The sequence below is a fragment of the Heloderma suspectum genome, chromosome 9 (assembly GCF_057233095.1).
Source record: "Heloderma suspectum isolate Gila_16-S chromosome 9, 16-S_ref, whole genome shotgun sequence".
Lineage (NCBI taxonomy): Eukaryota > Metazoa > Chordata > Lepidosauria > Squamata > Helodermatidae > Heloderma > Heloderma suspectum.
In genome coordinates, this window is record NC_139466.1 from 46,099,345 (window position 1) to 46,124,651 (window position 25,307).

Here is a 25,307-nt window from a genome sequence, read left to right on the forward strand (position 1 = left end):
CCCACCCCCCGACACGCAGGTGCGCCCCGTCCTCATCTCTGAGACGCGGGAGGATCTGCTAGCGTGAGTCAGCAGCATCAGCACATCAGGCTGAGTGAAGGCCAAGGAAGAGCCCTCTGGTCGGAAGGTATCTTGGATGTGCCAAATTCACAAACCAGGCATGCTGCGGCCATCCGGCAAAATAACCCCATAGTTAATTCTCCTGAACCCTGGTGATTCTCTCTCTGCATTTCAACACTCAGGCATGGCCTTAACAGGTCTGTCTGTGGGATTTTTTGCAGTGAAAGAAATGTGGGCTCTGATCTCACAGAGTCCTTTAGGGCACGATTGTATTGCACAGATCCACACCGGCTGAGCAGCCTCAGGACGTGTCCCTCCACCAGTAGAGATGGGTCTGTGCCAGCGGCATGACCCTCGGAGGGGGGCGGGAAGCTCCACAGGCAAAACAGGGCATATTGTGGGTGGGTGAGAGCATGCCATAGTCCCACCACATCGCATGCAGGCCCAACAGCAGCAGGCCGAGGTTTGGGGCGGCACAGTGGGCAGACCAGAGGTGCCCCCCTGTCAGGGTGGACACTGAGCCCATAGAATCCCAGAGTAGTTCTGATGCTGAGGAAGAGCAGTCGCTCCTTCGGGAGAGGCGCGCCCCTTTTTTCCCAGGACCAACAGCTGACGGAGATTCCTCCCACCCACATTCCTAGTTTAGAAAGCAGTCCAGGGAGTGACTCAGCACAGATAGCAGACTGGGGGGGATGCATGGCGCAGACGCAGAGAGCGGCGCCAAATGGTTCGCGTTCAAACAATGGCTGCACCCAGAGGATCCAAGGGAAAAGGGGAGGGATTCTCCCTAGTCCTTATATTCAGGGGTCTTCCAGTAATTGCCCTTCAAACGGGGACCAACTGTTCCAACTTAGGGCACAGGGATGCTGCTGCTCAGATCTAGTTGCTACCTGTAGAGCTGTTAAGTTGTAAAAGAAGAATAAAGCTTTGAAAGGAATCCCTTTGTCTGCGTCTGGACTTGGCTACTGGATTAGACTGAGAGCCCTCCCAGGAGCCCTTGACAGCCCCTCCGTCCCCAAGCGCACACTGCCCCCGGTCTGGACCAGGCTCTGCTCTCTGGGGCTGTGTGGAGCAGGTGGGGGAGATGGCCGGGGGCTGCGGGCGTCCTATATCTGGGTCCTGCAAGCCTCCAGGAGGACCGGGTGCACAGACTGGGTGCGAGTAGGGGATGAGGGCGGACATGTGTCTGTACTCTGTTGACGGTGACTCTGAGGGCAGCCTCAGCTGCTGAGGACAATGGGGATGGGGTGGGGCTTTGCGCAAAGGGGGCCACCTGGCAACATCGCTCCATGAACTGGTGCTTTGGGGTGGGGGGGGTCTGAGGTTGAGCCAGTACTGCTGTCAGGCCGGACCCGGTCCGCCGGGGCCACGCTCCTTGGCCAGGGGGGTGGGGGGGACAGGGGAGACGAGGGAGGGAGGGGATGCTAGAGTTGGGGATTCTAATACATGAAGAAGTACAGAAGCATTTGAATAATAAATACATAAATAGAGTTATCATGAGTGGTGATCAAGTATACATTGCCACATGCTCTTATTTGTTTAAAATATTTATAACCCATTTTTGACCCCATAAGGGCCCCCCAAGGCAGCTAAAAATAGCAGAAGTGCATGCTTGCTTCACTTCACAGGCACAGAGTGCTGCCTGGGGGAGACAGGTTGTGCCACCCCGTTCTTTCCCCACCCCTTTGTGTTGTGGGGGTGGCGGATGGGGGATCATCAAGGAAGGGGGTGCAGACAGAGTTGTGAGCTGCACTCCAGGCAGAGGTCTGTACGTCTTTTTCCAAGCAGCTCTGCCTGATGACCTCGACATGGATGCCAGGGTCCCTTCCCGCCGTGGCTTGAGCTGCCAGCTCAGATCGGAGGCTAAGTGATCTCAGAACGGAGAGGGCCTAGGAAGTGTTCGAGCAGGCCAGATGGCGCATCCTGGCAGCCCAGGAGGCTCTGCTTCGACAGGCAGTGGCTCCCTGGCGCATCGGGCAGAGAAGGTCTTTCTTTCCTGTCACCTGCTACCCACAGCCCCCTTTTTAGCTGGAGGTGCTGGTGGGGATGGAGCCTAAGACCTTCTGCACACCCGGCCTGGCATGTGCTCCTTCACCGCACTGTTGGTAAGCAAGCCAGGATCACGAGCCGTCCCCTTCGCAAATGCTGCTGTGTGAGCACGCGTGTGTGGCAGGGTGGAGCAGAGCAGTGTGGGGGCAAGACTCTTTGCAGAGCGCAGAGTGACCCTGAGCTCAACCAGAGCCTTCAGCACAACTTTAATTAACCCAAAGTAGCAGTAATGTTTGCAGATGAGGTGGGGTGCCTTTGGGGTCTGTGTGCTGCTTTGCGGGGAGGAAAAGCTGCGGGTTTTTTCTAGTTTGGTTTGGAATACATCCGGGGGTATTTTCAATGTTTGCAATGTTGCCTGGGGCCTAAGAGAGGCACTTCTTAATAAATAAAAATGTGCCTCAGGCCTACCCCCACTTGGGGCTGCTGAATACCCAGGACTCCAGTCAGAGCTCTTGTCTTACCACCCAGCTGAAAACAAATCCTACGTCTCAAAAACAATCCAGATGTGTGATCTGACTTCAGACCCAGGTCTCTGTCTACAACAGGGGAAGGCATCAGTGTGGGCAGGATACAGCCAAGAGACTGGGGCTCATGTCCCTCCTCTGCCATGGCCTCTCTGCCTGGCCTTGGGCAAGCCCTGGTCTCCCAGCCCTAGCCCCCCTCCCCATCTGTAACGAAGGAACCACAGCGACCTTCCTCAGGCATCTTGTGAAGGAGAGAACTCTACTTGGTCAGTTATTTATTTTCTAGTAAAAGTGAGAGTAGTGGTCGGTGTGAGGACCCCAGCAAAATATATCACAACACAAGCCAGTATACTGCAACCAGCGCTCAGACTGGTTCAGCACAACTCGCGTAATGTGCATGCCCCAGTCAGGATCACGTCAGATGCCAGACCTCAGCTCGTGGTCATGTTCTGCTTGTACCACAACATTTCACTGTCTGCATTTTTTTTATCAACCAGTGTGAAAAGTGTGGAACTTTGAGTCAGGCATGGCACTTAGGGGTGGGGATTTCTGGGGGCAGACAGAGTATATCTGTGCTTACAGAATGCGTGTGTGTTCCGTCATCTGTGTGCTCCATCATAGTCCCGTTTCTCTGACTTCCAGGATGCTGAAGGCGAGCAGCCGGGAAAGGCCCTTTTCTGCTTGCGGGAGGCCTGTGGCTGAGGCGCTGCTGGAGACAGAGGGCTGGACACGGACACACCTGTCAGCCAGGCCCAAAGGGCAGCAGCGGCTCTGACATTCATCTACTGTGGCCGTTGTGGGCAAGTGACACAGCAAGGCCACGCTCAAGGCCTGGAATGTGCCCAATGTCTGCACGAGTGGATGCGGAAGAGGAAAGCAACAGGTGCGTTTCTCCCTTGCAGTCCGTGGGTGCATCTTCTAAGCCAGATGCTCCATTTGAGGTCCTGCATGGGCCTTACTGACAGCATTAAAGTTGAGCAGCTGATTAGGGCTCACTTTTGTTGTTCTGTAGAACAACCACTCACCTGGTGGGCAGAGCAAGGTCTGGTGATGCTCAGAGGTCCATCCCAGACAAACGGAAGCAGAAGAGAACCTTTCCTGGGCTGGCTGGTGAATAAAAGTGCAAATAAAAACACCGAACGGAAACAGAAGTGTGTGTGTGTGAGAGAGAGCCTGTGAATCCGCGCACTCACACGGCACAACTGAAGCCCACAGCACAGAACAAGCGTGTCTTGCACCGGCCGTATGCTTTGGAAGCCATGCGCGATAGCCCACGACCCCCCGCCATCATTCTGGGCCGAGCTCTGGCCTTCCCCCCTCCCCCGCCTCCCTCTTCCCCTCTTTGCGCAGAAGGAGCCCCAGCGGGCGACCCCCGGCCGCGGCGCCCCAGACGCTCGCTGTGGGATCCGCACTTGTGCCACGCTGAACCAAGGGCGGGCGGCGGGGGGGGCGCCGCCCCGCGCCTCTTGACACGCTCCGCGGCCGCGGGCGCGGGCCGAGCGGCGGCAGCCCAGGGCCGGCGGGGCTTCCGCCGGAGCCGGTGGGCCGCTCCGGAGCCACTCCGGCTGCTTCGCGCGCGCGCCCCAGCCGGGGCAGCGGGGCAGCGGCGGCCGGACTGGAGGGGGAGCAGGCGCGGGCTCGGCCTCCGCGCGGGGAAGGAGTTTCCGCTCCGGAGGCTCCCCGGCCGCAGTCGCTCTCGTCGCCCGGCGGGCTTCCCGTCGCCGGCCTCCGCTGCCGCCGCCGCTGCCCAGCTGGGGGCGGGGGGGCCGCTCCATCGCCGCGCCTGCCGCTCCCTTCCTCCCTGAAACACTGCGGGGGGGGGGCAAGAACGTGAGGGGAAAGCGGGGGGAGGGGGGCAGGGGCCCCGGATTCGAAAGGGGCGCGGGCAGGCGTCGTGCGAAGCGAGGCCCCGCCCCGCCCCGCCCCCGCCCAGGCAGATGCGCCCCGCCCGGCCAGCGCGGATGGGCGGCTGCAGGCTGCAGAAGCGCTGCCGCCGGGAGCCCCACCGGCAGCCCAGGGCTCCCGGCGCGGAGCTCCAGCGCGTGAGCAGGCGGCTCCTGTCCTGGCCGCCACCTGGCTCGGGCCGCTGCTGCGGGCTGCGTCTGTGCTGTGCGACCCTGGAATGGGTGCGGTGAATGGGAACAGCGCATTCACGGCCATACAGCCTGCGCAGGGGATGCTCCCAGCCGACTGGGCTCTGCAGCAGACCCAGCCTGAGACGTGTGTGGGTTCTGCTGCCTCTTGCGGCCCTGTGGTCCCCGGAGAGCTTTGGAGCATCGTAATTTCCCCATTGTTTTGGAGGGTGGGGGTGGAGGGAGAGTTTGCCTCATCTCTTTGATCCCCCTCTGAGGAGGGCCCATCTGTTGTTCCCACTGTTTGGCAACCCCCCCCCCTCCAGTATCCCAGGCAGCCCTCACGGCAGGTGGGCAGCATGCAGGAAGCACTTGGGAGGAAGCGACCAGACTGGGAGATCCTTCTAACAGAAACACCTGGCTGCTTAGACTTGACAACGGGCACCAGCACACAGGAGCCCTCCGCCCAAGAGGACTGCGGATGCAAAAGGATGGTCCTTCAGGCCTCTCCCTGCCGTTTCTCAAAGAGAACAAAGTGAATTCACACACCAGCCACAGTAGGCAATGGGTGAGATTTCCCAGTTTTCTCTTTGGTTAGGACTTAGGAGTAGAAAGTGTGCAGGCAGATGGCAGGGATGCACCAGCTAGCTTTCCACATCTGGCAAAGTCCCTTGTAGAGGCTGGAGGATGAAATTCTACTGAAGATCTCACTGGAGTTGCAGGCATAAAGGGGCCCAGACTAGAAGCCCACATACAAGGCGAGTGAAGATGCAACCGATCCTCCTGGGTCCAAGGCAGGAAAATGGGGGCAAAGGGCTTGTGGTGCTGTGAGTGATTTCCATTCCCTCCCAAATTATATCTTGCATATCTGTGTCTCTCTGTCTCCTCTTGAGCTGCTTTGCTGGTGTGGGCAGAGGAACTACTCCAGAAAGCCGACAGATAAGAGAAGGTAATGGATTATGTTAGGGGAACAGGCAGCCTTTTGCTTGGGAAGAGGCCTTATTGCACCTCCCCTCTAGGAACTGTGTGGCCTCCTGTCCTGAGGCTCAAAGAGCTACGGAGGACTTTGGATGCCCACCACTGTTACACCAATCTGCACCACCAAATGCTGGAATTTGCTCAGTTGTTGGCCTGGCCCTAAGCAAAGCAGCCTGGTACTGAGATTGGTGGGGATATAGTCAGTAGTATAGTGGGGCCAGGGACAGCAGGGTCACAGTGCCAGGACTTTCTGAGGTCATCTACCTCCCACCCACCAGACCCCCCTGTTCCCTCTGAGTTTAGCTGCAGCCCTCAGAGTAGCTACAGGGAACATTTTTTCCCCAGCAACAATATATGGTTGTGAGCTGTCCTTGTTGTAATGCAAACTGGTAGTTCATTGTTTTCAACTGTTTCAAATGCTTTGACATTTGATTTTTGTATGTGAAAAGGTTTATGTTATGTTTTACCATATCACATTTTAGGGTTTAAATTTTTGTGAACTGCCCAGAGAGCTTTGGGTATTGGGCAGTATAGACATGGAATGAATGAATGAATGAAATTAGTTTTGGGTTGCTTAGTCATGAATGGGCAATTAAGACTAGTGCTGTGCCGAACCTTAATCCCCAGTTTCAAGAAACTCTTTTCTCCTGTGAAAGCGGCAGTCATTTTCTGCCCTGTTTGTGCATGGAGGAAGAACTTCTTCGAAGATGTCAGGAGTGGGATGTGTTGCTTACTGACCTCAATAAAGTTCTGAGGTGGCTGAGGCTGTCGATGTATTTCTTTAAACTCTTTTAAAAAAATAAACATGATCTTCCTTCTTGGCCCAGCTTCCTGCACTTCCTAGATATGCCCAGGAGAGGATGGCATGACTTAAGGCCAACCTTTGGGCATTCGAAGACCCAGGGGAAGCTGCCTGTGGAGTGCCTAAAGGCCAGGCAATTCCCCCCCCCCCCCCCCCGCCGCTCCCAAGGTTAAAAGGAAGTTCAGGAAAAGAAAACTGCCTGGCTTTCAGCTGCTCCGTAGGCAGCCTTCCTGGTAGGCAAAGAAGAAGTGAGGCTTTGCAAATGTAGTGTGCATGGTGTGGGTTGTAAAACAAAGAACACACACATACACCTTAGCCACCTCGTGACAGTAAGGTAAGGGTCAAAGCCCATACCCTGAGAATCTCTCAGAAAATTCTCACAGCTTTCCCACAGTTTTTGTATGCAACTTCTTTTTGACCCTCCCCACCCCTTTGAATGGTCAGAAAAAAATACAGATAAAAAATATTGGCACAGCACTCATTAAGACCCATTACTTTACCTGCTCCTGATGGGGATTCAAACTGCTGGAACTGACTTGTTGACTTTGAGAGAAAATGTTTCTTCCTGGTGCTGGGAAAGAACTCCCTGAAAAATCTTAAGCTGGTAGTTTTATACTGTTTGGGGCCAGGTTGTTGTGTCCTCCCTTTCCCTTTCTCATGCAGTCTCAGGTCTCTCCAGCCAAAGTCCAGCATGCTAGCTCATTATTCTAGCTGACTATGCTATGATATGACTGTCAGCTCATCTGAATAAACTGGTTACCACTCTAGTATGTACTGCTGCTCTTTGGGAGGGGTGTGCGTGTGCATGTACACACACACACACACACACACGGTTGCGGGTCAACATTGTTGCATTCATTTCTGGTCTCTCCTTGGGGCACGGCTGTAAGGACTGTGAGGATGAGTGTCTGCTCTTCCAAACTGAGCACTACACCATTGAACTTGGTAGTGAGATTCTGGAATATCCGCCATCCTGGCAGTGGTCATGATCAAGTAATGAAATCCCAAGACACCATAATGTTATTGCTTTTTAATTATTATTTTTTAAGAGTAATAGCAACAGCAGCAGCTAGGGATTCAGAGAAATCCTCAGTGGAAACAAATGAGTTCAGATTTTCATGAATCTGGCTCATGATTTCTGCAGCAGAACAGCTTTTCCCCTGTTGGGTGGATTCCACGGACTTGCAGACCTGTTTTCTAACTTTACCGAATTTTGTGCAAATTTAGTCATAGAAAAATATGCTGGGTTTTTTTTAAGCCAGCCAAAAATGTGCATTTCACCCATAAGCTAAAGCACAAAAACGCACATTTTGGGGGGGATATGTGTATTTTTGCATGTGTGAATTTGCACAAATGTGCACTTGGGCAAATCCAATTTTGCACAAATTCAGAAAAAAACTGATTCTGTTGATGGGTGGACAATGGAACAAAAGGCACCTGACAATCTGTGAAACAGACAGAAGAGATTTTACACTATCCGTATATCCCTAGCATCAGCAGCAGTTATGGTTTTCAGAATTCATCTAGGGGTGCACAAAAACAGCCAAGTTGCTACCCAACTTCTGGATGGAAAATGGGGGTGGCCATTTTGATACCATTTGTGGGGAGGACCTTGTATTAGTGGAGGGAGCTTTTCTTTCTTTCTTTCTTTCTTTCTTTCTTTCTTTCTTTCTTGAATTAACAAATTCCATCTCTCTGTCGATCATCCGAAAATGCAGGACACGGAATAATGGGCTCAAGTTACAGGAAGCCAGATTCCAGCTGAACATCAGGAAAAACGTCCTGACTGTTAGAGCAATACGACAATGGAACTGATTACTTAGGGAGGTGGTGGGCTCTCCCACGCTGGAGGCATTCAAGATGAGGCTGGACAGCCACCTGTCAGGGATGCTCTGACTTGGATTCCGGCATTGAGCAGGGGATTGGACTTGATGACCTTGTAGGCCTCTTCCAACCCTACTACTCTATGATTCTATGATTGTATCCCACCTTCTATATGGAGCTGCAATTTGGAGTAGTCATCGCAGAGATGAACTTGATAAACCCAAAATAAGTTCTTGTGTCCGCTTTTGGCAGTAGCGCATAGCCCACCTGGTGCAGAATTAAGGAGCGAGCTAGGTCTTCCCTCTTTAAAAGCATACACAAATCTGTCATACTGTATTGGGAAAAGCTATTATTGATGCCAGATGATTATTTAGCAAAACTGTGCTTTTTCAGTCTACAGAATAGAGAAGGTTGGGTACAATCATGTAGATGGCTGATGCGGAACTATTCGATCTCCCCAACAATGATGATGCAAGATGCATCTGCTTGTAAGATTCAGGACATAATCTTTGTTGAAGATGCTAAGAGAGATTCTGAATACATAAAGAATTGTAAGTCTGCTATTTGGTATGCCAAAATCAAGCTCGGCCATAAAAGGGCTACCTATCTGCAGCAACTAACCTTCTTCCCTGTTAGGCAAGCTTTTACTCAGCTCAGATATCAGCTGATGCTCACTGAATACCTGACTGGCAGATTTTCTAAAAAGCCGGCAAAAGATCGTTTCTATCTGTGTATGTCGATTAGGCCAAATCAAAGATGTAGTGCATTATATCTTATACTGTCCTCTATATAACTCACCTAGGGTTAAGTTCATTCTCCCTTTTCAGACCTCTGTAGAAGGCCTATCAGATGATGATATTAAGAGCAGATGGCTGCTGGTGGACACAGACAAAATTGTCAGTTACAACATAGCTCTGTTCGGGCTAGCAGCAAAAAGGTTAAGAGCGGCCTTTCTGATTCACATTAGTGATAAAAGCTAAAGGGAGTTTCGTTTTCCAGACATATGCTTAAAATCTGTTATTTGTTTTTCCAGGGCTCTGTGTTTTATTGGACTGATTGCTCAATGTCTTATAAATATGTTTTCATGTGTTTATATTATAATGGCCATTGGCTATAAACAATAAAATTTAAATCAAAGATACCCACAAAACAACTTTTATTTTTTTCTAAACATTAAAAAAGCAACAGTTTTTAGAATCCCCCAATTCATTGTGCACTAGCAAAATTGTGTAATTCAGTTTCCAGAGAGGACAGTTTTTCTACTTCTGTCTTGGATTTTTCTTGCTTTTGATTCTCTGTGAGTTTGAAATGCCTGATCCTTGTCCTCATGGTAATGTAGGGATGGTGAAGAATTCCGCCACGGATTTCAGTGAGGCCGAATGCACTGGCATTCAGCCCCCCGAAATCCATGGTGGAACGGCCTCCCACTCCCTGCCCCCCCCCCGCGGATTCCCCCCAGGACGAAGCTTACCTGGGGCGGATGTTCCGGCAGCGGCGGCTCTGGCGGTGGCTCCGGCGGCGGCGGGGGCTAGTCTTTCGACTGGCTGCTGCAGCCGCCATTTGCATCTGCTGTTTGCCATGATAGGCTACGTAAGTATTTAGTTACATACCCTATCACGGCAAGCAAAAAAAAAAACAGCGTACGCAAATGGCGGAGGCGGCGGTAGTCACCATTTGCGTTCCCTATTTTTCGCTGTTTTAGCCTACGTAAATATTTACATAGGCTATTACGGTGGGGAAAAAAGGGAACGCAAATAACGTAGTGGGCGCTATTTGCATTCATTTTTTTTCGCCGTAATAGCTAACATAAATATTTACATAGGCTAAAACGGCGGCGGGGGGGGGGGAGGAATGCGAATAGCGCCCACTACGCTATTTGCATTCCCCTTTTTTTTGCCGTAATAGCCTATGTAAATATTTACGTAGGCTAAAATGGCGAAAAATAGGGAACGCAAATGGCAGCCGCTGTAGCCATCGCCATTTGCGTATGCTGTTTTTTTTTTTTTTTTTTGCCTGCCGTGATAGGCTACGTAAATACTTACATAGCCTATCACTGCAGCCTGGCTGGACGCAAATGGCGGCCACTACAGCGGCCGCAGCAGCCCGTCTGCAGCCAGAACTCCGGCTGTGGACGGCCCTGGCCAGCTGCTCCGTGGAGCCACTGCAGAGCAGAGCCGGCCGGGCAGGATTCCGGGGGGGAGGACCGGATCGCCTCCCCCCCCATTGAGGATTCTGGGGGGAGGGACAGCGCACCCCCCCACACCGTGAAACAATATGTGAAAAGGTAAGTGGCTTTCGTACATCCCTATGGTAATGATTCGCTGCAAGGTGATGATTGGCAACAATGAGGAAGTAGGAGAGATGTGACTCGAGTTTGTAGAAGTTGCCAATAGCAGCCCTGCACAAAGCTTTATAGCCAATATAATCAGGGCTGCCTGAAGGAGGTTACAAAAAATTCTCCTTCCACGGCCATCAGTTCCCCCTTGCAAGAGCAATCTAAGCGGCCCCGAGCAACACGTGTGGTGCCTCTCATGGAGCCCAGCTTCAAAAGGTTGTAGGAATAAAAGCCCTCCAATCTTTTTCTGGCATTTATTTCTTTGACTAATTCCCTTGAGTGGTAAGTATCTATTGAGTGGTAGAGATCTATTGATCCCAGGCATGGTGATGACACTAATCCAATCAGGGATGATGGAGAAATTTGCTCTTTGTGAATTCTTACATGAACTTGCTTGATCCTAGGGATGTTGGAGAAATCCGCCATGGACACCAGTGAGGCCAAACGGACTACCCCCCCCACTGCTACCCCCTGAAATCCCCCCAGGACGGACCCTACCTGGTGGCAGATGCTTCGGGTCGGGTCATCCTCCTGCAACCGGCCTGCATGACAAAATGGCAGCTGTCGTAGTGGCTGCCATTTGTGTCCCTGCCCATGGCCTTAATTGGCCTAGGGATGTTAGAGAATTCCACCACGGATCCCAGGTGGGCCAAATTCCAGTGAATTTGCCCCCCCCCCCGGAATCTGTGCCGGAATGGAGCCCCCCGCCCCACCATCCCGTGAAAGCCCCATGAAACGGAGCCTACCTGGCTGAGGCTCTGGCAGTGGCAGCGGCAGCTCTGGCCGCTGCCGGGCTGCTACGGCCGCAAGTGGAGGGCGTTGTAGCAGCTGCCATTTGCGTCCCTAGGCCGGCCCATGATAGGCTATGTATATATTTACGTAACCTATCGCGGCTAAAGCAGGGATGCAAATGGCGTAGGGGACGCCATTTGTGTCCCTGCTTTAGCCGTGATAGGCTACATAAATGTTTACGTAGCCTATCACAGGCTTGCATAGGGACGCAAATGGTGTCACCTACGCAGCCAGGACGCCATTTGCGTCCGCACTAGCCTGGCAGCAGCTGGAGGCCCCACTGCGGGTTGGCCTGGCCGGCGGCTCTGCAGCCTGGCTGCCGAGCAGAGCCAGCCGGGCAGGATTCTCGGGGAGAGGAACGGATCGTCTCCCCCTCCCCCCCCGTTGAGGATTCTGCGGGGAGGAATGGATCACCTCCCCACCCCAGCGGATGCCCAGACCGGAACCAGGTAAGGGATTCGTACATCCCTACCTAATCTACACCACCTGGATGAATATGCAAATATTGGAATATAGTGATCCATCACCTTTTGCTGTTCTTGGCAGTGCAGCAGTTTTCAACTAAAAAAATGTATCAAGTTGTATTTCAAATGTGTACTTTAAAATAAGATGTATTTAGGAATTTGTATTTTGAGAGCATGTACTTCAAAAACAATATTTAATGGGTATTTAAATGAAAACTTGTGGAATTTTTTTTAAAAAGTAGATTAATGCAGAAATGGGATGGGATGGACTTATAAGTGAACATACGCAAAAGTGACACAGACTGGAAATAAATGATTTGTCCATTCCAAGACTCAAAATATGGCTCATATATGCATATTTGCATAATGTACGCATGTGTCATGGGCTCGATCCTTCAGGCACACACACGGGCATTCTGACACAGGACACCCCAAATCAGTGAGACTCTTTTATTGTGGCAAATCCCACAGTAAAGGCTTAATGGTTATATTCTTCAGAAGTCATATAGCTGCTGACAATTAGCCATAGGCTCCATAAGTAATTCCAAGATTATCCAAAGTTAATAACTATAGCTGTCAGAGATCCAGACAACTTGGTTTCTTTGTTGTAATCTCCATAGCTCAGGACACAGAGAATGGGGCTCAGAAGATTCCTGGCATAATTCATCCCAGCCAATCCAAGACAAGGGTTTCTAAATACAGGGCAGGGGCTTGAATGATTCCAGGTGAAAGCCATCCCAGGCAATCAAAGGCAAGGGTTCTAGGAAAAGATCTAAACAAATCCACACAGAAAGAGGTTAAGCCCAACCTTGACTTCTTCATCCTCCGTGCCACATGGGTGAAGGCCTTTCACCCCCAAGAGTCAAATAGGTTCAAGGTTAAGTCCAAAGTAATCCCACATATGCAGTGATGTAGACAACCATAGCTTCCACTTTGGTATCCATGCTATATGGGTCCAAATCCGTAGCAAGTAAGAATCCAAGGTCTATGAAAGGTGTAGCAATACTTTTCATGGCAGGTTCTAAACAATACAGAGTTCAAAGAGACAAGAATCCATATTGGATGGAGAGTCCAAGTGAATAATGCCTCAAGAGGCTCAGATGGTAGTAAATCCAAACAGAGAAGAGTTGGGGCAGTGAAGACAAGAATGTTCTGACCTAGCATGGGCTCCCAGCCTGGGCATCTGCTTAAAAGCAAAGATGTGGCTGCGATGGCCTTCCCCCTGAGTAATTGACAAGGGATTTTAGCCCATCAGCGAGGCCCCTACCAAAACCAGGCATCTCCATTCTGCCCTTCACGGGTGACGCTTCATCCTGTGTGATACCTTCAAAACACCCTCACCTCTTCTGTTAGATTCTCACAAAGATGCTGCCAGCCTCCTTCCCCTCCAAGGCTGAAGCTTGCAGCTGGACGAGAGTGACTTAACGCCTGCCTGCTTTCCCCTGAGAAGACCGACAGAGATAAGCTCACACGGATGCTGACATTCCACAGGCTGTGTGGGCCCAAACCCTTCCGGACCACTTCTGACCAGATTCTGACTCTGATCTACAAGGCCCCCTGCCGCGCTGGAGCTGGACCTCCACAACATGTTGCAGAACTTAGTTTGTCTTGGCACAAAATTTGGGTAATTTTCTGCTAAGGATGTGTGAATCCTCTCTCTTTACTTCTAGAGAGATTTCTGCCTTCTTGCTTGCTGTCCTTAGATATCTATAGATATCCATACAATCTCAATATAAATCTGAGTGATCATTGCATGTGAGTATTCTGAACAGATCTTTTTAAGCAACTGGATCTGTGCAAGCAGATCCACAAGTTATCATTATCTTGTATTTGATGAAGGACCTGAAATTGACTTAAAACCCCATCATGTATAGAGCTTGTCCAGAAATGCTTTTCTGTCCAACTTCTTAATACCACACCATGTTATTTCCATATTGTGATGTAGAAAGGAAAATGCACTGATTGGAAGCCTCCACATCCAATTGTCCTTTACTGTGTGTGCTTGAAGGAACCAAGTGCTGTGTTTGGGGGTCCCAAATGCATGGAATGCGTCTTGGTATATAAGTGGGTGTGAGTAGGCAGACACTGTTTTGCAGCCATCTCACTACACATAGGTACATCAGGGATGGGGCCAGTGATGTGTATACCACCAAGGGTGGCCCCTTCTCTATGCATTCAGCCTACACGGGAAGACAGGCTTGAAGAGGACTCAGGCAAGGGCCTCATCAAGTTCCAAGCCTCTGCCAACAGTAGGTACTGGCCTTCCTGGCCTGGTCTGAAGAATGCTAACCATGCATGTACAACAGAGGGACATCAGAGTGAAATATATCTCAGTAATAAGTGTGAGTGGAGAAAGAGTTTCAGGCTAATGATGCCCGATCCATAATAAAAGTGACCTCAGTGGCTCAGAGAGCCCGTTACCAACTTCGATTGGTGTGCCAACTTTCCCGTTTCTGGATAGGGATAGCCTAGTCACTGTGGTTCATGCACTGGTAACCTCATGACTAGATTACTGTAATGTGCTCCATGTGGGGCTGCCTTGTTTGGAAGCTGCAGCTAGTGCAGAATGCAGCAGCCAGGGTGCGCAGTGGGACACCCAGCCATGCTCTCGTTACACCTGTGTTAAATGAACTTGCACTGGCTGCCTATTAGCTACTGAGCCAAGTTCAAGGTTCTCTTGTTGACATACTAAACAACTTGGGGCCAGGATACCTTACAGACCACCTCCCCCTATATATACCCAGCTGAACTTTGAGATCTTCAGAGGAGGCCTTGCTGACTGTTCTGCAAGCAACAGAATGTTGCCATGTAATATCTCAAAGGTGGGCCTTCTTGGTGCTGGCACCCACCCTCCCCCATGCAGTTCAGGAATGTGGCATGTTTTAAATGCCTCCTGAAAACGCACTCGTTCAGCCAAGCTTTCCCTGGCTTTTAATTTATTGCTCATATGCTGCTCCAATTTACTGTTCCTTATATTGCTTTGTATTATTATTGTAGTTGAAATTATTTGTAATTGTGTAAGTAAATTTGATTTTTAATATTTATATGTAAACTGCTTAGGAAAGGAAAGGTTCCTCCTGTGCAAGCACCGAGTCATTACTGACCCCTAGAGGGATGCCGTTTTTCCTAGGGATGGACAAAAGTCCCTTCCCTTATCCCGCAGCTTGCTTCGCGGTGGGGGGGAGGCGCTCTGTTCCTCCCCCCGAAATTCTGGGCGGGGTGGGAGGCATTCCATCCCTCCCCGCCGAAATTCTGGCCGGGGAAGAGATGCCCCGTCCCGCTGGCTGAAATTCTAGCTGGGGGGGAGGCGCCCCGTCCCTCCGGCCACGAATCTCTTCTCCTGCCGGGACGCAAATGGCAGCAGCCGTAGCTGCCGCCGTTTGCGTCCCTGCAGTCAGCCGTGATAGGCTACGTAAATCCTTACGTAGCCTATCACGGCTGACTTTGGGGGAAAAAATGCGTACGCAAATGGCGGTGCCCATGGGCGCCGCCATTTGCGTACGCACTTTTTTTTTTTCTTTCAAAGTCAGCCATGATAGGCTACGTAAGGATTTACGTAGCCTATCGCGGTGTTTTTTGAAAATCTAGCCGTGATAGGCTACGTAAATCTTTACGTAGCCTATCACATTTGTTGTTTTGTTTTGTTTTTCACCTTGGAAATGGCGGTGGTGGCAGCCGGTCGGAAGACCAGCTGCCGCCGAACTGCCGCTGAACCGCCGCCGGGAGCCGCCAGCACCAGGGACACTCGACAAAGGTAAGTCCCATCCCGGGCGGGGGGCGGGGGGATGGCGGACCGTTTCTCCACCAATTTCAGGGGGCCGAATGCGTTGGCATTCGGCCTCCTGGAGATTCGTGGAGAAATTCTCCGACATCCCTTGTTTTTCCTCGGTGTTTTCCTGGCAGACTGTATAGTGGGGTGGTTTGCCATTGCCTTCCCCAGTCCTAACAGCTTAGAGATTTTATTATATTTTCATAATAATAATAGTAGCAAATATTACAAGCAGTGAAAATTCAAATTATGAGCCCACCATTTGCAACCTTCATCTGCATCTCTGGTTAGAATAGATAATTTTTCTGCAATTTCCGCTTTTACAAAAATGCACAGTGTGTGCCCAGCCATTGTGACAAGTCCAGCGATAGTGTTAGACAATCCAATGCTAGTGAGCTTGTTATGACAAGAGGTTGGGAAAGCATCTCCTGTACATTACACACCTCTGCAGGTTTCAGCTTGGTAGAAAAGAAGCAGGAGGAATTTCCAAAGAGTGTGTTCTGTGTTGGTAAAATTAGAGAAACTGAGGCCTCGTTTGCTCCTGTTTCTGCAGAGGTGTGAAATCTTCTGGGCAGCTCCACTTTCCAGGCTGGATCAGAACAGCAGGGATGTGTAGCACTTTAGCTAGGGAGTGCTATGTTCCTTGCGTCACGCAGTTTGTAATTGTTGAGTGCAAGTGAAAAGGCGGGGGCAAGCCGAGTGGGTGAGGAGGAGGAGGAGGAGAAGGCCTTTCTCCCCGCTCTCATCCCTGTAGCTTTAACTGCCTGCAACAAGCTCTGTGAAAGGAAGTTGCACGTTGCCTCCAGAGCTGTCAGCAAAGGTAAGTGTCTTCCGTACCAAGTAAGTGTCTGTGCAGCAGGCAGCAGTTCTCACACTAGTACCAGCAAAAGGACATATGTTGTTTGCTTGCTTGTTATTAACTTCGTGCTTGGAGAGTGGGGAGCTTCACATCATGTGAGGGTTAGATGAGAGCATTGCGGGAGAGCCCCAAGAGAAGGAGAAACAGGCCTATGGAGGGGGGGGGGCGCTTTTGCAGATGGGCAGATCTCCTCTTTCCCTTGGCCTTGCAACCTCTAGCTCAAGGGCTATCTGGACTCTATACTCAAGACGGGGACACCGTGCGTAACGGCAGCTCGTGGACTCCAATGCAAACTCTGCTTATGTGGGAAAACATCCTGGAGATGTGGCAGGCTCAAGAATATTATCCACGTTTTCTCCTCAGGGGAAAAAACAAGCCAGACCGGGGGGGGGGGGGGCTGAGGAGTGGGGTGGAGGGAGCTGCAGCAGGAGCACTTGGCAGAGAGCTCAGCATTCTTGCCCAAGTCTCCCACTCGTCCTCAGGCAGGGAAGGGCCCACCTTCTTTCCTCTTCTCCCTGTCATCTCAGTCTGTTTCACAATGGAGAACACAATATGATTATGTGGAGAGAGATGTGTATAGATGGGCACATATATCATAGCTTTAGTGGGTGTGGTAACAGCCACCACCGGCCACTGCTAACATCTTTCTACCAGGCTGCCATTTTATTTTTAGTGTTGTTACCAGAACTGCTGTCATGTGCCTTCGATCACACCGGTATGTAAGCACACTTCTGTACATGGCTACCTGGGTGACAAGGACCCTGCAATAACTTGCTATAATGCCCTTGGGTCTTAACTTGGCCACAGGAAAGATGAGCTGCTACTTACTCCCATTACGAGACATGGGCTGCCCTATAACACCACATGGGCCCAATCTCAATATTGTGTCCACATCACCCAGGAACATGGCTGGGCTCCCAGCATGGCTGGGTACTGCCACTTACACACCTAAATGCAGCAATGGGTTCTTCACAGAGAGCGAAGCTTGATCTTGGTAGACAAGGGAGCGCCAAAGAGGAACGCTCTAGGCCTGGACATGCAGTGTCAGCTCGAGTGGAGGATAACTCCAGGAGTGGATCATGAGGAACTGGCAGTGTGGCAGGCAGATGCTGGCAGAATATCTTCTTGATTCGGTTGTAGCAGAGGACGCATTGGCCAGGAACGCAGCGTGTCAGGTGCTAGGAATGTGCACCCTGCAATCTGGAACCTTTTGCCAAGAAATGCCATGCTGAAGCCATCATGGCTGAGCTCCTCAGTGACAGAGGGTGTTCGGACGATCACGGGGGTAGAAGCAGCTACCACGGCTCCCTCCTCTGCCCCCGTGCGTTCTATGTGTGTACCCATTGTTTGCATAATTACCCGTGCTGCAATGTGGGATGGCAGGTTGTCTGAAGCCAGCATGCGGCATGGCAGGGGCAGTTCATACCCACGCTACGGCCCTTACTGCAAGTCCTGGGTTGTAGGGTGGGTACGAAGCTGTGCCCGCCATGCACCAGGTTTGGATGACACAGCAACCCCTGCTGCACCATGGGTAATATACAAATAATGGGGGCGTGGCATGCATGGGGTGGGGGGAGGAGCCACGATGGCTTCTTTTCCCCCTGTGATCGTCCAAACCTGGACAGAGTGTTGTCGTGTTCAATAAAGCAAACATGTTAATGTTGGATCCCTGTGCATAAGAGCAGCGCACGGCAAAGCTGGGCCCCACATGCTGCTGCCTCTTACACCTGCCCAGAAGAGGAATCTGAGCATGGCCCTCTCTGCGTCTGGACTAGGCCTGAGTCCACTGTCCAGGCAACTCCCCTGCTGTGCTTTGGCCAAGTCTGGCTTTGCCATCAATGAAAATGGTTTGTGTATTTATTTATTCTGGGAGTTGTGCTCCACCTTTCCATCCAATGGTGCTCAAAGCAGCTTATAGCAACAACACAAATACTAGGGTCTAGGATCTTGATTCAGCAATTTAGAAGACAGCCTAATTCACCTCAGACTGACTCAGAGGGTTCCTGTTTTTCCTCAGGGCTGAATACAAATCTCCCTTCAGAAATTTGAAGCTTCATTCCTCCCACTGACTATCATTGGTAATCGACAAATGTCTATACCTGTTTTGCAGTTTGACAGAATTAGATGAAATTTGTCAGCACAGCAGCTCCTTGTACGGGGCTGAAACCTGCCAAATTTCAATCAAATCAAAGACATGGAGGCCTGTGCTAGATGCCATTAGATTTAGATTTCTTTTAAGTCAACTGCTGATTTTTAAAAAATTTATTGGGAGAATTAGATAGGGATGTACGAAAGTCACTTACCTTTTTGCGGATTCTGTTCATGGGGGGGGAGGTGTTCCGTCCCTCCCCCCGGAATCCTCGACGGGGGGGGAGGCGATCTGGTCCTCCCCCCCCCGGAATCCTTGATGGCCGGCTGTGCTCGGCGGCGGCTCCATGGAGCAGCCGGCCAGGCCCAGGCCAGGGCCGTCCGCAGCCGGCTTTCTGGCCGCGGAGGGCTCTGGGTAAAAAAAAAAAAAACATGAATGCAAGTGGCGGCGGCTACAGCCGCCACCATTTGGGGTCCTTATTTTTCGCCATCTTAGTCTACGTCAATATTTACGTAGACTAAGACGAAGAAAAGAAAGGGGAACACAAATAGCGTAGCAGGCGCTATTTGTGTTCCCCTTTATTTTCACCGTCTTAGTCTACGTAAATATTTACGTAGACTAAGACGACCAAAAATAAGGAACGCAAATGGCGGTGGCCGTAGCCGCTGCCATTTGCGTACGCGTTGTTGTTTTTTTAACCCAGCCGTGATAGGCTACGTAAGTCTTTACGTAGCCTATCACTACTATGTAAAAAAAAAAAAGATGAGACTGCAAATGGCGGCAGCGGCAGCCAGTCGGAAGACCAGCCACCGCCGAAGGCGCCGCTGGAGCCGCCGCCATCCGGAACATCCGCCCCAGGTAAGTCTCATCCCGGGGGGGATCTGCGGGGGGCGGCAGGCCGTTCTGCCATGGATTTCGGGGGGCCGAATGCACTGGCATTCGGCCTCACCAAGATCCATGGCGGAATTCTCTGACATCCCTAGAATTAGATGAACATTTCAGGCATAGTTGCCCTTTCTCAGAGGAGGCATCTTCCATGTTTCAGATGGATAGCTTCGTGGGGCTTTGTGCAGGAGCACCCTTTAGCGTTTGGGAGTTTCCAAAAAAAGGATGCACGTATTCTGCTCTCCCCGCCCCTGCCCACACGCAAACACACATGTTCTTTGTGAGCAGTTGAAAATGGCATACCATGTAGAGATGGCCCTCGATAAGAAACATGCAAAGTTTTGGAAGGATGGGTGCAGCAATTGTGGAAGGGGGGCCTTCCCATGGGAGGTGATTTGTTTCTCCTTCCTCCTCCATGATTTTTTGTGGAGTGACAATTTGTATGAAAATACATCATAGAGGTGGCCCTAGGCAAGAAACCTGGAGCATTTCAGAAGGTTAGGTGTGTTGTAATAAGCAACAGCCATTAGTTCAAACCCACTGTATGGAGGGGAAAATAACTGGTTGAAAAGCCACTAAATGATTACTGCATGTAGAGAGTTGGGGTGCTAGTTTTGTTTTCACTTTTGCCTACTTACTTTGCTTGTTTTATTTGTAACAAGAGCATGCCTGCTAATATTATGTAAAGGTCCTGTTTGAAGCTTGCGGTTGTCTTCTGTCTCAAGCATGGTCAGACCAAACTTACTCTGCGACAAGGTTCAGGGGCTAGGGAGTTATGATGAATGAAAAACACTTTGTTTGTTTGTTTGTTTTAGTCAATTGGTACCAAAGTCACAGAAAGTGCAATAGGACAGGGGTGGATGATAGATGTGGAACTGGCAGAGGCAGAAGGTCTTGAACATCCAGCATTTTCCAAGCAAGCCCCCAATGCTGCACCCTCCAAGGGTTGACAGACTCCACCAAAACTCTTTTAACATTCCTGGACTGGGCAAGAGAACTAGCAGTGGGAACACTGGATCAGTCCTGCAATGTATTACTTCAGCGTCCCTTCCCCAAAGCACTGGGCTGGAGAGCCCTGGTAAGAGCATCCACTGTAATTAGAAGGTGGATCTGTCGGTCACAAAGCCACAAGGGATTCTCCACAGCCTCCTCCTGGCCCCACTGGTTTCCCTGGAATGCCCATGTCAGAATGTAGCATCGCAATGATGTCTCAACACTATATGCCCCTGCGCGCATCCCAGGAAACAGGACAGAGCTATGTGCTGTGACTACAGCAAGGGGCTTGGAGGCTTTTTTTAACTGCAGAGAAAGTGTGTGTTGGGGGGGGGGGATCCTTGGCCGCCTCATAAAGTTAATATAAGGTAAGCCAACACACACACACTTCAGGAAATGTTGACCTCCCCCCTCCCCCGGCCCAGTTTCTCAGCAGATAAATGATCCGCAACAGTGGGGCTGGATTTTCAGCCTACCAGTAACATAAAACAAAACACTAATAAAATACAAATGTGAACAGAAAACAAGGCAGATAAACCATCAATAAAGTCAATAAAAACTGGCCCACATTATTTGGCTCACAACTTGCCAGTAATGTAACTACTTTGCACCAGCTCACAGCATCATTGTGCAGAACCTTATTGGACACATAGCATCACATGACAGTGTTTACAAAAGCCACGGAGGACTCAGACTAGGCAGCATTTGCGGGCAGCTCCTGGACAGGGAACGTTAAGCGTTTTCTAGGAACTCGTGCAGCGTTACACAGTGGGCCCAACGGCACAACACAAGAAAGCCTGCACCCCCTGAAGCAGACTGCATTTGCGGCAAGAGCACGTGATGCTGCCATGCTGGGGAAGCCGGAGCACTCTGGAACTGTTGTGCAAAAAGAGAACACAAACCATTTAAATTAAGAGCCACCATTTTTGATATGAAGATTTTACTGTTACTTTATTAAAAGTGCCAGATTTTTGCCAAATCATTCAGCCCCTTCAAAAGCCAGACATTGCAGAAATCCATCAAAGTGCCATATGGCGTGGACTCCAACGAAATGCTACTTCAGTCTGCTCAAAATCAAGGGTCTGCATCCAACCCAAAAATATTAGAATGATTAAAAGTTGGAGGAGACCTCACAGGTCATCTAATTCATCCCCCTGCCAATATTGGCAGGAAATCTACCACTACAGCATCCCTGATAGCTGGCCATCCAGCCCCTGCTTAAAAACCTCTAATAGGGAATCCATCACCCTCTAAGGCCGTCTAGTCCGCTGTCAAAAAGCTTGTACCATCATCAGCCGATCTTCCTAACGTTTAGTCAAAAACGTTAGGGGAACCTTCCATTTTCCTGCTCCTTCCCTGAGAAACGGCTGCTCTTACCTCACATTGTAACTGAGAGCAAGGTCCGCTTCAATGTTCCAGTTTGACTCCAGGCTTCTCTACAGACGTTGGGCTGCCTGCATCTGAAATCCTCTTCAATTTCCCCTGTCAAATTTATTCAGATAGGTTCCACTGCACTTTGAACTGACATGGATCTGGTTGAGGAAAGTGGTGCAATTTCATCAACCTGTTACCATCTTGATGAAGAGCATGCATGGACAAAGGAGTATTTAGCCCGAAGAATTTTGAAAAGTAAACACACTGAGAGAGAAAGACTGAGACTCTCTCCCTCCCTCCCTCTCTCTCTCTCTCTTTCTCAGCTGAGTTGCCAAGGAACAGCCAGAGGGATTTAACACTTCATATTACTTTGGCCATCATCAGAGGGCTCCCATATTGTTTAACAAGACAATAGAAAGCTCATAAGTAATCATTATAAAGATGTTTTGGAAATGCTACAGATTTCAAATAATAGCTGTTCCCAAGTGTACACACAGGCGCTATATTCAAAAGTTTAGGTACAAAAGTTTACAAAGTTGTCCATGCTGTAAAATTTTGTGCCCCATCTTTTCAAGCACACACACACACATGCACACAGTCGTGTAAATCCAGCTGAGTTCATGCATTCCATACCTTTCAGAAAAGAAGGTTGTGGTATATGAGAAGGTGCTCTGAAACATTCTTGTGTACAGTTCACCACATAAAGGTTTATTCACATTAAAACAGCTCTACCTTCCTTCAAATTCTTAAACCCTTGTGTGCATTTCTTGAATTCGCACAAACAACAGGTAGGATGTGGTTGTTTTGGGTCACTGAAGGGCATTGCAGATTCCTGGACTGCTTCTCCAGCCCCAAGCAGGAAGCGCAGGCCACAGGGGGAGCAGCGCTGCTGCTCTGATCCGTGTGAATTCAATTCACCTGACAGCTTGGCCTGCAGCTTAATACCCCGAGAAACTTTCCATATGCACCCTGGATCTTCATGAACGTGTCCCTGTTGTGATCAGCTCTTGCTGCATGCTGCCTTTTAGAACAAACAAACAGAACATCATTCACAGACTTTGTTTTTGTTTTTGCTCTGAGTCCCATTTGAATGACTCACTCTTTGAATACTCTTACACTTAGTGGTTTCTTTCATATAATGAAACAACTCTCCAAACTTTATCTTTAAAAGGGGTCCCTTGTACCTGTTTTCTTCTCTGGCCTCCGCCCCGAAGCTGTTGGGATGAGACCTTTATCTCATCATTTGGTGCCTGCCCACCACTTTCCAATGTGCCATCCACCTACCGAAATGCTCAGTTCTCCAGGGGAGGGAAGGGGAGGGCGGAGGCAGGGTCCCATGACCTGGATGTGAAAGGAGGATGGGTCTCTTTTGAAAAGCACTGGCAACTGACATGAGAAAAGGATGCAGGCCTCTTTCTTAAGGAGAAAACAATCTCCATCACACCACATGCTGAACACAGCCATTCTTCTCTGGATTGCACACGATGTGCCAGCTTTTTAGCAGATGTACAATCAGTGGTTTGGGTCAAATTCATCCTTGGGAACAAAGAGCAGCACTGCACATGGCCTGGGCGGCCCACTCCTTTCCAAACCCATGACAGACCTGGCAGGCCTCGTGAAACCCCTTCCACTCCTTGCACTGATGTGGCAGAGGCCTTGCTCTGTCTTATGGGGCAGGGCTTCTTGACCGTTAATAAGCCACACAAAAAAGGACCATTCACACATTCATGCATGTGAACATGTATAGAGTGAACATGTGGTGTCAGCCTCCACAACTGCCCTCCCTCGATTCCTATGCATTTAACCAAACTTGTTAACAGAACCCACTTACGCATAGGTTCTGTTCACAGGTTTGGGAGCATGTGTGGAAGTCAGAGGTAGAGGCCAGCATGCCTGACCCCATCCCTCCCCCCTTCTGCTGTAGTGCAGGGGGGGGTGTTCGTTGGTCTTCAAGGTGTCACATGCGTGGCATGTCTTTGTGATGCGACAAGACTCTCTCTTGGCTTTGCTGCAAACAGCCCCCACGGCTCCCACTCTGGAAACGGTGCTGTAGGAGAACCAGATTGTTCTTTGAACTGGCACAGCCGGGGGGGGGGGGGGGCTGTAGCTCAGCGGCAGAGCACATGCTTCATATAGAGGAGGTAGCCCCTGCATCTCCAGGTAGGCCTGGAAACGGCTCTTGCCTGGAACCGTGGAGGGCTGCTCTCAGTCATCAGGGACAGCACCGAGCTAAGTAGGAATGATAATGTGCTCTCTCTTACTTGTGTTTGGTCATATTCACTGTGAGATTTAGACCATCTGCATTCTAGTCATTGTCCAGCCTGTTACATAGCTGCAGTTCCCCAGTAAACCAGGGAAAGCATGCTTGGGAGCAATTGTGTCAATAGCTCATTCCATCTCATGATTTCATAGTGAGACCAGAGATTTGATAGGAGCACTGGCCATGTCATATGGAAACTCCTCAAGAGCATTCAGGAATCCTTTAGATTCCATAAGTCTACAGGGATAGACCATCATAATTGGTCCTCCACTTCTACAAAAGGGTTAGGCCACTGATGATCTCACCAGGAAGTGGTCTGGCCATGGCAATGGGGTCAGAGAGAACCCCCTAATTCCCTAGTCTCATACTTGGTAGAAAACACCAGATCAAGAACATATCCTGAAGAAAGTGTGCTGCTGACATGTTCAGCTAGTTCCATAGTTGTCATGGAAGCCATGAAGCCCTGAGCTAGTCCCTACTATATCTTTCTGGCCCAACACAAGGCGCAAACATGCAAACCTGTCACCAGAGCAGACTGGTCTCATGGCGAGGGAGATGGATTCCTTACAGATGACAGCATCACCCTCTCCCTGACCCTCCAGCTGATGTTGGTGCTGCATGGTGTACACAGGTGGACAGAGCTGGAATAGACCATCACCACCCAGCTCATCCACCTAGGTTTCCAAGACACGTGCCAGGTTGGCCCCTCCATCTACTATCAAATCATGGATAAAAGCTGTTTTATTTTGCAGTGACCTTGCATTAACAAGCAGCACCTCAAGGCCAGAGGGCTGGTTAACATGGAAATCCAAATCCTGCTGGATGAGGAGGGGACCAGAAGAGGAGAGACCTCTTAGATGACTCTCCGTTCTTCCCCTGGACTGGTTACTCCAATCCCCAATGCCATACTTACCTCTCCCTATGGTTTCTGTAACAGTGGCACACCCCACACCCTCCCCGATCAGTACCATTGCTCAGGCACATTATCTCAAAGGGATAACCCTATAAAGCCAACACAGTGCAAGAATGTAGCCAACTGCAGTGCAAATGGATGGAGCAAACTTCAAGACATGCAGTAAAATGCAGTACAGCACAGACAGAGTTGAAGTGCAGAAAGAGTTTACCAATATGCCTATTAACATATTAAAGTGCAATCATAAAAATACGTTAACTGGAAAGCATACTTTCTGCAGAAAAAGCTCCTAAAGTGCTATGTTGTCACAGTGCAAAATAGGCTC

General features: G+C 50.1%; 1 protein-coding gene across 1 annotated transcript; it reads left to right on the plus strand.

Annotated features, from left to right (window-relative positions):
- The first annotated feature begins 4,533 nt into the window (after nucleotides 1–4,533).
- LOC146338684 (uncharacterized) lies at nucleotides 4,534–9,395 on the plus strand. The gene is made up of 3 exons (XM_084813379.1): nucleotides 4,534–4,851; nucleotides 4,972–5,213; nucleotides 8,144–9,395. Exons 1-2 carry the CDS (start codon nucleotides 4,696–4,698, stop codon nucleotides 5,182–5,184), a joined length of 369 nt encoding a protein of 122 aa, XP_084669505.1. The 5' UTR covers nucleotides 4,534–4,695; the 3' UTR covers nucleotides 5,185–5,213; nucleotides 8,144–9,395.
- Nucleotides 9,396–25,307: the final 15,912 nt, after the last annotated feature.